At 51.8% G+C, this 12,763-nt stretch overlaps 1 protein-coding gene across 4 annotated transcripts in view; it reads right to left on the reverse strand.

Moving 5' to 3' along the window:
• Nucleotides 1–403: 403 nt before the first annotated feature.
• DCAKD (dephospho-CoA kinase domain containing) overlaps nucleotides 404–12,763 on the reverse strand; it is a 32,723-nt gene continuing 20,363 nt past the window's right edge. For 2 of the 4 annotated variants that reach the window (XM_049781241.1, XM_049781250.1), the window contains exons 2-5: nucleotides 12,181–12,357; nucleotides 10,737–10,940; nucleotides 6,060–6,147; nucleotides 404–1,356 (exon numbers count right to left, since the gene is read on the reverse strand). In XM_049781241.1, coding sequence (XP_049637198.1) covers nucleotides 1,065–1,356; nucleotides 6,060–6,147; nucleotides 10,737–10,940; nucleotides 12,181–12,292 — 696 coding nt within the window. In that variant the 5' untranslated portion in view covers nucleotides 12,293–12,357 and the 3' untranslated portion in view covers nucleotides 404–1,064. Of the gene's footprint in view, nucleotides 1,357–6,059; nucleotides 6,148–10,736; nucleotides 10,941–12,180; nucleotides 12,361–12,763 lie in introns of all 4 variants that reach the window. The other 2 variants (XM_049781232.1, XM_049781257.1) reach the window with 1 other exon arrangement.

Consider the following 12,763-nt stretch of genomic DNA (forward strand, 5'->3'; position numbering starts at 1 on the left):
ACCACCCTGCACAAAAATCAAACCTGGGGAAAGCAGCAGCCTTTCTGCTCTTCCTATCTACCTTGGTCCCCACAACCCCCTACCTCCCAGTCCAGCTTTACTTTGCCCCTTGGGGTTCATTGTGAGGTAACGAGCTGCTCTCTGAGGTCCAAGCAGCTGTGAAGGGGACACGGGCATGGCCACTGCAGCTCTCCCATCTGTCACTTGCTTCTGGCCTTAATAGGCTGCCGGCCACCGGAGCAACACATCAACGGGGCAGGGCTGGTGTCTCAGCCGCTCTAATTGGGACAGGCTGGGAAGATGGAGTGAGTGGGGGGACGCAGTCCAGCACCTCCCCCACTCTACCTGGCAGGAGCACCCACAGCTCTGAGATGGAGGGAGAGGAAGAGACAACCAGGGTCCCTTCGAACACATGGCCCTTCAGCGCCACACACTTTATTCAGCACCAGAGGTGGTAGGCTGAGTACCAGAAACAAAGAAAGACAGTGAGGTCCCTGCCCTCAGGAGCCCACCACCACCAGCTCAAGGTGGACGATCAGGGCAAATGTGGGAGAAGGTATCAGTGTCCTGAGAGTCACCTTGGGGGCAAGGGAGGAGGAAATGTAGGTTAGAGGGCAAGGGTAAAGGCACAGTGTCGAGACAGCAGGAAACCGGCAGACGAGCATGTTCAAGCCAGAACAAGAGTGGAGATGGGGCAGGATGGGGACATGCAGAAGAAAGGCCAGGCCGGTGAACGGTGCTCCCAAAACCCCCCCCACTGGCCTGGCTGTGGTGTCCAGGGTTCCCCATCTTGGGCTGGGCCTCGATGGGACACTTGCTTAGAGAGTGGAACCCTGGAACTCTTCCAGATTAAATCCTGGGAAAGCCTGGGGTCCCTCAGCTCACCCCAAGGAAGATACACAATCAGTTCTCTGCTCTGCTTTGCAGAAGGTGCAGATGGAGCAGATGTCCTGGGACAGTTGAGGAGAAGTTGATGGCAGTGGGGCTGTTCCTGCATGGGGGAGGGACCCCAGGGTAGGGCATAGGGCCGGGAAAAGAGAGCGAAAAGGACAGAGTCAGGCCACCTAGGACTGCAACATGAGGCAACGGACGAGCAGGTGGAGCAGGCTGATGACGCAGGCCAGCCCTGCCAGGATGCCGAGCCTCAGCGGCAGGTACTCCAGCGAGCGCTCCAGCTCGGCGAACAGCTGCACCGTCTGGCGCTTGGTGAGGCTCCACTCGCCTGAGTTGTCCAGGACATGGCTGGCAAGGTGGACCTTGTCCTTCAGGGGCAGCTGGGCATTGATCCGGGCCTCTGCGTCCTCACGGCTCAGGCTGTTTCGCCGCATGAGCCGGGCCAGCTGTGTGTCACGGTCACTAGAAGGGGGCCAGAGTGGAGGCTGTTCAGGTAGGGCAGCGTGTGTGTGTCCCTCCCATGGGCCTGGGCAGCTTTATCTTCGTGTCTATGAGTGTCCCTTCTCTATGTGGGGTGCCCAACAGCATCCTGGCTACTACCTAAGTCCCTCATGAGGTCGCTAAGCTGTGTTCTGCTGCAGGCCAGCCTTGTCCCAGCCCTGCTTTGGTCACCTGCTCTTAGCACTTAGCAGCCTCCTGGACGAATCACTTTTCAAGAAAAGATGGTGCCTATGCTTTCCACTGTTCATACCCAGGTTCTGGGTATTTCTGGCTCCATTTTCAGGAGTGACCCCTGGTGGGGCTTCTGGGACTTTATGCGGTGCTGGAATAAATTAGTAACAGCCATATGCAATGAAAGTGCCTTAAACACTGTCTTATCTCCCTGGCCCCGTGGAGATCCCTTTTATAAAAAGCAAGACATGAGGGCCCGGAGAGATAGCACAGCGACATTTGCCTTGCAAGCAGCCGATCCAGGACCCAAGGTGGTTGGTTTGAATCCCGGTGTCCCATATGGTCCCCCGTGCCTGTCGGGAGCTATTTCTGAGCAGGCAGCCAGGAGTAACCCCTGAGCACTGCCGGGTGTGACCCAAAAACCAAAAACCAAAAAAAAAAAAAAAAAAAAAAGCAAGACATGGTGGAGCCGGAGCAATAGCACAGCTTGCCTTGCATGCTGCTGACCTAGGTTTAATCCCTGTTGGATTCCTGGTCCTATCCTAATCAGTATTCATAATCCACTTTAGGGTGCAATCTGGTAATGGGATTACTAGATCCCCCCCCTACTTGGTATTCCTCCTCCACTCTAGGGTGTGGCCTGGTTCTTGCTAATAAAAGCCTGATTTGAGGAAGGAAAGAGCTCCTTCTTCAGTCTTCTTCCACTAAGTTGCTTTCCTTCTCTGGAGCAGAAGGCTTGTGTGGTGTGATTCCTACCTTGAGTGTTGGAATTCCTGAAGCTGTTCTTACACCCTTTCACTGTGTGGATTATTTCCTGCATTGACATTTGCTTCCAGACCCATGTCTCTCCAGGTCCTAGTTTTGGAGCCTGGGGTTCTGATTATAGATGATGTCTGAACAGGAATCTGAAACTGTTTCAGGGACTGAAACAGGAATTCTGCTGACGTAATTTCGTTGCTTCTTAGGTGGATTTCACCGTTCTGGGTTTTTTTTTTTTTTTTTTGGTTTTTGGGCCACACCCGGTAATGCTCAGGGGTTACTCCTGGCTATGCGCTCAGAAGTCGCTCCTGGCTTGGGGGACCATATGGGACGCCGGGGGATCGAACCGCGGTCCGTCTCCTAGGCTAGCGCAGGTAAGGCAGGCACCTTACCTCCAGCGCCACCGCCCGGCCCCCGTTCTGGGTTTTTAAGGTGAGGCTATTTGGTTCAAAGTGACGTCAGTGGCTTGGGCTTTGGTTAAAAGACTCTGGCTTCTCCTCATGCGAACTGCATTAGTGGTGACTTTCCTTGTTTTTTCATTTTGTATGTATTGTGAGAATCAAAAGATACGGGCTAAAGTGTAACCTTGCACTAAAAGTTTCTGAAGCACTTTCTAATGTTTCTGAAAGGTCTGTAAAGCCAAAAATTAGAAAGGCAATTCCAGTGATCATTCGTGGTCAAGCCAAAAGTCCTGAGGGTAGTGTTCTGCCGCCCCCTACTGGCACTAGGCTAGTAGAGCCTCTAGTTGTTTCACTAGTCTAGTTGGTTTACAAAACGAATCAAAAGATATTAAAATAGTCCAATAAGAAGGCTGATCTGTAAGACTCTCACTCACTCCTCCACCACAGCTCTTTAGAGACTGTGGAAATTCAAACTAATACAGAATCAGAAACAAATTTTCCCCATCAGGAAAACAATCAAACTTCTTTTTTTTTTTTTTTTTTTTGGTTTTTGGGCCACACCCGGTAACGCTCAGGGGTTACTCCTGGCTATGTGCTCAGAAGTTGCTCCTGGCTTGGGGGACCATATGGGACACCGGGGGATCGAACCGCGGTCCGTCCAAGGCTAGCTCAGGCAAGGCAGGCACATTACCTTTAGCGCCACCGCCCGGCCCCCTTTTAAACTTTTTTTTTTTTGGTTTTTGACAATCAAACTTCAATCTATGAGTGTTTAAATATGAATTACTTCAGTCAATTTAAAAACGGTTTTTGGAGGCTGGAATGATAGTATAGTGGTAGGGCGTTTGCCTTGCATGCAGCTGACCCAGGATGAACCCAGATTCAATCCCTAGCATCCCATATGGTTCCTTGAGCCTGCCAGGAGCTATTTCTGATCACTGAGCAGGAGTAACCCCTGAGCTCTGCCAAGTGTGGGCCAAAAGCAAAAAAAAAAAAAAAAAAAAGTGTTCTCAGACTATGGTCCTCATTTTCCATTTTTGTGTTGAACCCACCAGGATTTCAACATTATAACAAAGACCTGTTTAAGTGCTTCTCAATATTTACACTTCTAGGTGTGGCCCCAAAACAAACAAACAAACAAAAAACAAAAAGGCAAGACACGCACACAACTCGAAAGGCAGGAAAACACGCCGACATGCATGGACAGGGCCTGAGCTGGATCCCTGGAACTATGCAACCTCCCATGCACTGCCACGGGGAGGCACCTTCCTGAGCAATAAATGTTCATGTCTCTGGCATCTTTCATGTGTGTTTCAGGTGGGGTAGAGGACCAGCCCCTAGAACTGTCAAGTGTGTGAGGGGCTAGAGGCTCTCTCTAAGACAGAATAACCCACAGTCACTGCTGCTCTTGGCATAGATGCCAACCTGGAGGGGCCTGGGGACAGCAGTTGGCATCTACTTACTCCAAGTGTGCTCTTTAATCTTTTGGCACAAAATTCCAATTGTGTTAAGATGGCAAGGCCAGAGGTTCCATCAACTCAGTGGAGTCTGGTATAAGCAGGGAGATCAGAGCAGGGCAGGGGGCCCAGGATGATGCAGATCATGAGGGAATTGAAAGGGGGTGACAGCCCAATGGGGCTTTACATGACAATTAACAGGGTGCAGGTGGGGTGATAATCAGGGCACTCAACACCTTAAGCCCGACCTCCAGCCTGAGAACTACTTGTCCAGACACCCGCAGCAGGTCAGGTACCTCTCTAAGTGCTGTGTAGGGTTCAGGAAGCTGAGGGCAGAGACGTCCTCACTGTCCCTAACCCATGAGCTGTGACTTACTTTTCCTAACAGCCTCCTCATTACTAGAATTTGCTGCATGTCCTGGATGATTTTTCCCTGAGTCAGGCTGCCGGTTCCCTCCCTGAGGCACAACCAAGGGGCCCAGGAATGTCCTTTGAACCCCTCAGATCCCCTCTTGCTTATTAAAAAAAAAATCTGGGGGTGGCTCCTCAAGCCCATGTAACACCTATCTCACTGGCTTGCCCTTTTTTGGTTTTTGGTTTCTGGGCCATACCAGCAGTGCTCAGGGGGTTCTCCTGGCTCTGAGTTCAGAAATCACTCCTGGCAGACTTGAAGGAACTATGGGATGCCAGGGATTGAACCCAGGTGTGACCCAGGTCAGGCTCTGGCCCTGGCTGGCTAGTCTGTTTCTTTGCTTATTTATTTTCACTTTGGAGAAGCTTGGGTTCTCACTCAAACATCTTTCTCCTTTATTTCCTCTCCTATCTTTTTTTTTTTTTTTTTTGGGGGGGGTTGGGTCATACCTGCCGATGCTCAGGGGTTATTCCTGGCTATGTGCTCAGAAATCGCTCTTGGGAGACCATATGGGATGCTGGGGATTGAACCAAGGTCCATCATAGGTCAGCTGCATGCAAGGCAAAACGCCCTACTGTTGTGCTATCACTCGACCTCCTCTCTTTTTTTTGATTTTTGGGTCGCATCCGGCAGCGCTCAGGGGTTCCTCCTGGCTCCATGCTCAGAAATTGCTCCTGGCAGGCTCGGGGGACCATATGGGATGCCGAATTTGAACCACCATCCTTCTGCATGCAAGGCAAATGACTTACCTCCATGCTATTTCTCCGGCTCCTCTCCTATCTTTCTAAGCAAGTTTTGTTCGTTAAAAACTACCTGTGTTCAGGGCAGGAGAGGTAGTACAGTAGGTAGGTCACTTGTGTGGCATACAACCAACCCAGTTTCAACCCCCAGAATCCCATCTGGTCCCATGAGCACAGCCAGGAATGATTCCTGAGTATTGTTGGGTGAGGCCCCAAAACGAAACACATAATGAAACAAAAAATTTCATTTAAAAAAAATCTGGGGGACAAGTAGGCCACACCAGGCTGTGCTCAGGAATCAATCAATCACTCCTGGCTCTGCACTCAAGGATCATTCTTTACGGGACTTTAGAAAATATGTGCGGTACCAGGAATCGAACCTGGGTTGGCTGCATGCAAGGAAAGCATCCTGCCCGCTGTCCTATCACCACTACCCCTCACCTGCCCCTCTGGGGTTTCCTCTCCTACACCTCAGTAACTGCTTAACTCACTACACCCTAACTGCATCATGCTGAGAGCGGAACAGCATAAAGTCATGAATGGGGCTACATTGGGGAAAGCTGAGGAAGGCTCAGGAGCAGGGAACCCAGAGGAATGTAGGAACATGGCAGCTAGCCAGACACCTCCAGCTGCCAACAGGGGGCGTCCTTCCCAAACACTGGAGAGGCCATCTCCTTCCACCTTCTCTAGACTCTGGTTCTGGCCAGCCCCGGGCCTCCTCACTCACCAGTACACAACCACCGTGTGCTTCAGGAACTTGAGCAGCTTCTTGGTCTCAAAGAGCAGGGGGATGTCCAAAATCACATAACGGTACCCTGTGGGGAACAGACAGATACTATTCAATCGTGTAGACCCAGACTGAGAGTCAACAAAGGGCAAGGTGGGATGGCAGACTGGAGGGCAACTCTCTTCTCAAGAAAGGTCCCCAGCTGGGAGAATTTCGAGAGAAAAGCGTAAGCCAAGAGTAGCCAGTTCCAGCAGGGCTCTTGGAGGCTGAAGGAGAGGGAAAAGCAGGAAGGACTCATGAAGTGTGAGAGAAGGTGGGTGGGAGGGAAGGTTCCAGAAATGTGGATCAACAGAGCTGGAGGAGCAGAATGCCCCGGGAAGTGGAAGCCTCGTGGTGTGTGAGGCCATGTGGACAGGTGGTCAGAGCAGGCACGTCAGGTCCCCAAGCACTTGGATCTCAGCAGAAATTGGCCGTGATCAGAGATATGGGACACTGGGGAAGCCTGCAGGGGCAGCTGGACCCTCTCTGTCCTCCTTCTCTCTGTCCTGCTCACAAGGGTAAACCATGGCGTTTTCTCCTAAATCAAGTCCAAGCCTGGCCTCTGAAAGGGACAGTCTGACAGGCCCTCTGCCGATGCACTGGGGCCTCCGAGAGGAAAGAGACTGTTTCTTGCTACGAGAGGTGCACTTCCAGTTGAGAAGTATGGGCACTGGGTTGGAGAATGACAAAGGCCATTTGAAACATCACTGGTTAACATGCAGGTGGCCCCTCAGCCACCCTGGAGATAATATGGGCTCTTCCTCTCCCCACATCGGGGGGAAGAGAGAGAGAGAGAGAGAGAGAGAGAGAGAGAGAGAGAGAGAGAGAGAGAGAGAGAGAGGAGAGAGAGAGAGAGAGAGAGAGAGGAGAGAGAGAGAGAGAGAGAGAAGAGAGAGAGAGAGAGAGAGAGAGAGAGAGAAGAGAAGGGGAGAGAAAGAGAGAGGAGAGGAGAGAGTGTGAATGAGAGAGAGATAAAGGGTGTACAGTTCAAGGTCTGGGAACAGAAAGGAAAGGGAACAGAGTGCTTCTGTCCACAGCCCCGCTGCCTGGTTCCTGGGTACGCCCCTCTGACACTAAACAATATAGGAAACATAGTTATAAGGTATCTTGGGGAGCTGGTAACACATAGAACAAGGTGACAGTGACTGTTCCTCAGCCTCCTCAGGAGACACAGATAATATCAGGGGCTACAGGGCCAGAGAGATAGTATAGAAGTAGGGCATTTGTCTTGCATGCAGAAGGATGGTGGTTCGAATCCCAGCACCCCATAAAGTCCCCCGAGCCTGCCAGGTGCAATTTCTGAGTGTAGAGCCAGGAGTAACACCTGAGTGCTGCCGGGTGTGACCCAAAACCCAAAAATAATCCCCCAAAACAAAAGAACAACAACAAAAAAACCTATCAGGGACTGGGACTAGAGTGAGATAGTACAAGGGGTAAGGTATTTGCCTTGTACAGAACCAACCTGGGTTTGATCCCTGGCATCCCATATGGTCCCCCCCAGCACCTTGAGGAGTGATTCCTGGATGCAGAGCCATGAATAACCCCTGAGCATATCTAGATGTGGTCCAAATCCACCACACACACATTAAAAAAGTCCTAAGAGGAGTATGGGGTTTATAAAGCTGGAACTCACTACACAGCCCAAAGAAAACTTCAATGTGGAGGACAGAACAATAGCACAGTAGTTGAGAGCTGCCTTGTATGCAGCCAACCCCGTATGAACTCTGGTTTGATTCTCAGCATCCCAATGGTCCCCGAGCCTGCCAGGAGCGACTTCTGAGTGCAGAGCCAGGAGTAACCCCTGAATGCTACTGGGTGTGACCCCCCCCCCAAAAAAAAAAAAAAAAACTTTAGTGTGGTTTGTAATGATAGCACTTGCCTTGCACGCAGCAAACCCAGGTTCGATCCCCAACATCCCCTGTGGTCCCCCAAGTCTGCCAGGAAAAATCCCTGAACATTGATACAAGAGCAATCCCTGGGGCTGGAGAGATAGCATGGAGGTAAGGCGTTTGCCTTTCATGCAAGAGGTCATCAGTTCGAATCCCAGCGTCCCATATGGTCCCCCGTGCCTGCCAGGAGCAATTTCTGAGCATGGAGCCAGGAGTAACCCCTGAGCACTGCCGGGTGTGACCCAAAAACCACAAAAAAAAAAAAAAAAAGAGCAATCCCTGAGTAATGCTGGGTGTGCACCCCCCCAAAAAAAAAGAAAAAGAAACCTCAGTGAGCCAGTGGGCATATGCTGTGTATGAGGCTGCTGGGGTCAGTCCCCTGTACTCTCAAACACGCCCGATTCTCAGTATGATGCAAGGATTCAACAAGGAACATGTGCAACCATCAGCACTCCATGCAGACCCTCATGGTACCCCAAGAGTGACCACCAGCCTCCCTCCACCCTCAGATCCTGGCAATCACCCGCAGATGATGGTCCCGTTACTATGTCCCCTGTGGAGGGTGGCTGGCGGGTCTTGTTCCTGATCCCCTTCCAATGTGGAGCAGACCCAGCTCCCTGGGTCTCTTATCTCCCCCGTCCAGCCTCTCCATCCTCTCCTCTCTCCTCTCTGGCCTTTCTCCTTGGCCCTCGAGGGAGCCCGGGGCCAGTTCTGTGGTTCGGTGGCCAAGGGCCCTTCAGCTGTCACATGCCTCCTGCTTGATAAGCTCTGCAAACTCTCCTGGCTCTATTAAGACATCCGTCTGCCGACTCCGAGCCCTCCCAACAGCTGGTGATCTTATCTGACGAGCGGCTGCACCAACTCTGACAGTCGGATTTGTTCGACTCATCAGGGAGAGGCCGGGCCTGTGCAAGCCGCAGCTGTCGTCCCCGTTTCTCACCTTTTCGAGCTCAAAGAGCTTTTATTTCAGTGGTGGTGGTTGGGGAGCCAGAGACACAGTGGGAGGGCGCTGGAGCGGGCGACATTAGCCGAGTTTCGTTTCGGGAGGGCAGAGCCTCAGAGCCTGGCAGATGTATTGCAGCTGGCCTGGGAGCGTGCAAAGGGCAGGAATGAAAGGCAGAAGGCAAGAATGGGGGTTGGGCGGGGGGGAGACATACTGGCACAGACACAGGCAGAACAAAGGCGGAAGGAATCCAGGGTCTCCTGGAAGGAGGAGGGAACGGAGGCCTGCATAAGGCAGGGAGAGGGAGAGAGGGCCAGCAAGAAAGCTGAGGGATTTGGGGGTACAGTCTGGCAGAATTGGGGAAAGCAGAAGGTAGCATCAAGGATGCCCAACATGGGGGGGGGCTCCCTACTCTGTGCACAGCTTGATGAAGCAGGGATCTTTTTTGGCTTTTGCACTATACCCAGTAGCGCTCAGGGGTTACTTCTGGCTCTGCATTGCTCCTGGCAGGCTCAGGGGACCATATGGGATGCCGGGAATCAAACCTGGGTCCTTCCCAGGTCCGCTGTGTGTAAGGCAAACACCCTACCGCTGTGCTATCTCTCCAGCCCTGAAGCAGGAATCTGACGGTGGTGCCGACCTCCAAGAAACCATGCAGACTCAACTCCTCACCCCCTTCAGAAAGCAAAGCCTGGCTCACAGAGGGTTAGCAGTTCCTGGTTCCCTTTTTGAGGCCCTGGCAGGGGTTGGGTACAGGGGTAAGGCACTTGCCTTCCTTGCAGCTGAGCCAGGTTCAATCCCTGGCACCCCATCTGGGTGCCACTGAGTCCCACCACGTGTGATTCCTGAGCACAGTGAGGAGTAAGCCCTGAATATATCACTGGCTGTATTCTACCCCACTAAAAAAATAGGAACAAGAAAAGTATAAGTCCTGAGCAACACCAAGTGTGGCTTAAATAAAGAAAAAAAAAATGAAAGAAAATATTTTCAGGCTCTGGGGTTGGGCTGAGCTCGCCACAGGCTGTGGGCAGCTGCCACTGGAGAAGTCAATGTACTCTGAGAATTGGGCCCAGCGGGCCCACGAGGGTCCAGAGAGATAGTACAAAAGTTAAGTCTATCATGAGCAATGGTGTCACCATATATGATCCCCAGCTCATGAATCATCAGGAGTGGGCCCAGAGCTAGGAGTGAGGACCACTGACTGAGTGTGGCCCCAAAACAGAACAAACAAAAAAGTCTCAAATGAGGACCAGGGCAATAGCACAGCGGTAAGGTGTTTGCCTTGCATGCAGCTGCCCAGGATGAATGTGCTTTTGATCCCTGGAGTCCCATATGGTCCCCTGAGGCCAGGAGCGATTTCTGAAGGAATAGCCAGGAGTAAACCCTGAGCGTCACTGGGTGTGGCCCAAAATCCAAAAAGGAAAAAACCTCATGTGTGTTTTTTTATTCTTTTTTGTTTTGGGGGGGGCCATGCACAGCAGTGCTCAGGAGTTTACTCCTGGCTCTACACTCAGAGATCACTCCTGGTAGGGCCCAGGGGGCCATATGGGATGCTGGGGATTGAACTTGGGTCAGTGTGAACAAGGCAAGTGCCCTATCTGATGAACTATCTCCAGCCCCAAGTGTCTTTTCACATTAGACCTGTCTATCTCCTTGCAGACACAGGGGCATGTGTGTTGGTTTCTATACTCTTGAGGCTGCCCCAGGGCTCCATGAGAGCAAATATTTAGCGTGAACCCAGCAACCACTGCCTGGCTCCCACTCCCAGTCCCACTGCCTGGCTCCCTAGCCTGGCCCCCATCTTACCCCGAAGGAAGTACTTGATGGTCTCCCTCATCATTTCCTTCTGGATCTCGGGGTGCGTGATGGTGTTAAGCAGGTGCCGCCGGTCGGGCTGGTTGAAGACAATGTCCCCCAGGGCCTTGCGGTTGATGTCCCCATTCTCCAGCAAGATCTCAGTGCCAAAGGCCTCCACGATGCGCTGGTGTGCGGGGTACCCAGGCTGGACCACTGCAGCACCAAGAGAGGAGTCAGCCAGAGGACCCCAAAAGAAAAAGAACATGATAGGGCGGAACAAGGCTCGGCTATGAGAGAAGATGGGAACTGGAGGGCAGGGTGATGAGCGAAGCCGGCCAGGAGAGGCCAGATACAGAAAGAGCTCTCCTACGTGGGACACAAATATGCCGGGTAAGGGAGCAATAAATGGCCAAAGGCAACAGAACCTAAGATCTGGTTTGCAGAACTAAGCTTACCATGGCTGTAGCCAAGCATTAATTGTGTGGGAGAGTTTTATTGCTGTTGTTGATATTTGTTTGGTTTTGGGTCCAAACTCAATGGTGTTCAGTGGTTACTCCTGGCTCTGTGATCAGGAATTATTCCCAGCTGGTTTAGGGACCATATAGAATGCCGGGGAATGTATCCGAGTTAACACAAGCAAGGCAAGAGCCCTACCTACTATTGCTTTGGCCTGTTTTGCTTTGCTTGTGTGTGTGTGTGTGTGTGTGTGTGTGTGTGTGTGTGTGAGAGAGAGAGAGAGAGAGAGAGAGAGAGAGAGAGAGAGAGAGAGAGAGAGAGAGAGAGAGAGAGAGGAAGAGAGAGAGAAAGTGTAATTGTCTGTGTGTGTGTGTTTTCGGGGGAGACTCTGAGACAATGGCAGAGGGATGCAGACACTGTGGTGGAGGGTGTGAGAATGTATGCATGAGGCCTTTTAATAAACTCTATTATAAACCACAGTGACCAGGGATGAAGTGATATCTCTAATGGGACTTTGTTCCTTGGCATCTCATTTGGTCCCCTGAGCCCATCAGGAGTAATTCCTGAGCTCAGAGCCAGGAGAAAGAAACCACTGAGCATTATTGGGCATGGCCCAAAAACCGAAAAGGAAAAATAAAGAATGTGGTGACTTAAAATAAACAAATAGTGGGCAGGAGCTAGAGCACAGCAGGTAGGGCATTTGTCTTGCATGTGACTGACCCAGGTTCGATCCCCAGCATCCCCTATGGTCCCCCTGAGCCTGCCAGGAGCAATTTCTGAGCATTGGGTATGACCCAAAAATCAAAACAAGCAAACAGAAAGAATATGATAGGAGACCAGTAGGTCACCAGGCTGATGCTGCAAAAGGAAAGTTCTAGACAGAGTGGGGTGAGGAGCAAGAACAAGTGAAGGCTGTTAGGGTCACTGACCTCCCATTGCAGCAGGAAGGGACACAAGCACAGAAACAGAACCTTGCGGGCTGGTGGGTGCCACTCACCGTGCCGGGCAATGACGTCCACATCAACGACGGCACAGCCCAGCTGCTGGAACACTTGCAGCACGGAGCTCTTGCCAGAGGCGATGCCCCCAGTCAGTCCCACCAAGAACATCTTCACTGGGGACTCAAGCCTGCAGCTGGGGGGTGTCACGCATCACAGACAGAAGGATATCCCACCTGCTGGATAAGAGATGCTTGGTCAATGTGGGAGAGGGACTTGAGCTGAAGGCAGGAGATAGCTCCAGGCACTACTCAGTACTGGGCTAAGAAGTCTCAGAAGATTTCTGAGACAAGAGCTACAGATCTAGGGCTGGAACAATAGATAGTAAAATGGGGGGGCACTGGCCTTGTATGCAGCTAAAGCGGGTTCCCTGACATCCCATTCCTGAGCCCACCAGGAGTGATCCCTGAATGCAGAGCTAAGAATAAGCCTTGAGCACTGCCAGATGTGGTCCAAACATTGCCCCCCCCCCACCTCCCCGAAATAGAAGAAAAATCAAGGACAGAGAAGGCACACCAAACTGGCAGTGTGAGAGGTAGGGTGTCCTCTGCAGGTGGCCAGGCCTTGGGCAGATAACTCCTC

Source organism: Suncus etruscus, chromosome 1 (genome assembly GCF_024139225.1).
Source record: "Suncus etruscus isolate mSunEtr1 chromosome 1, mSunEtr1.pri.cur, whole genome shotgun sequence".
Taxonomy (NCBI): domain Eukaryota; kingdom Metazoa; phylum Chordata; class Mammalia; order Eulipotyphla; family Soricidae; genus Suncus; species Suncus etruscus.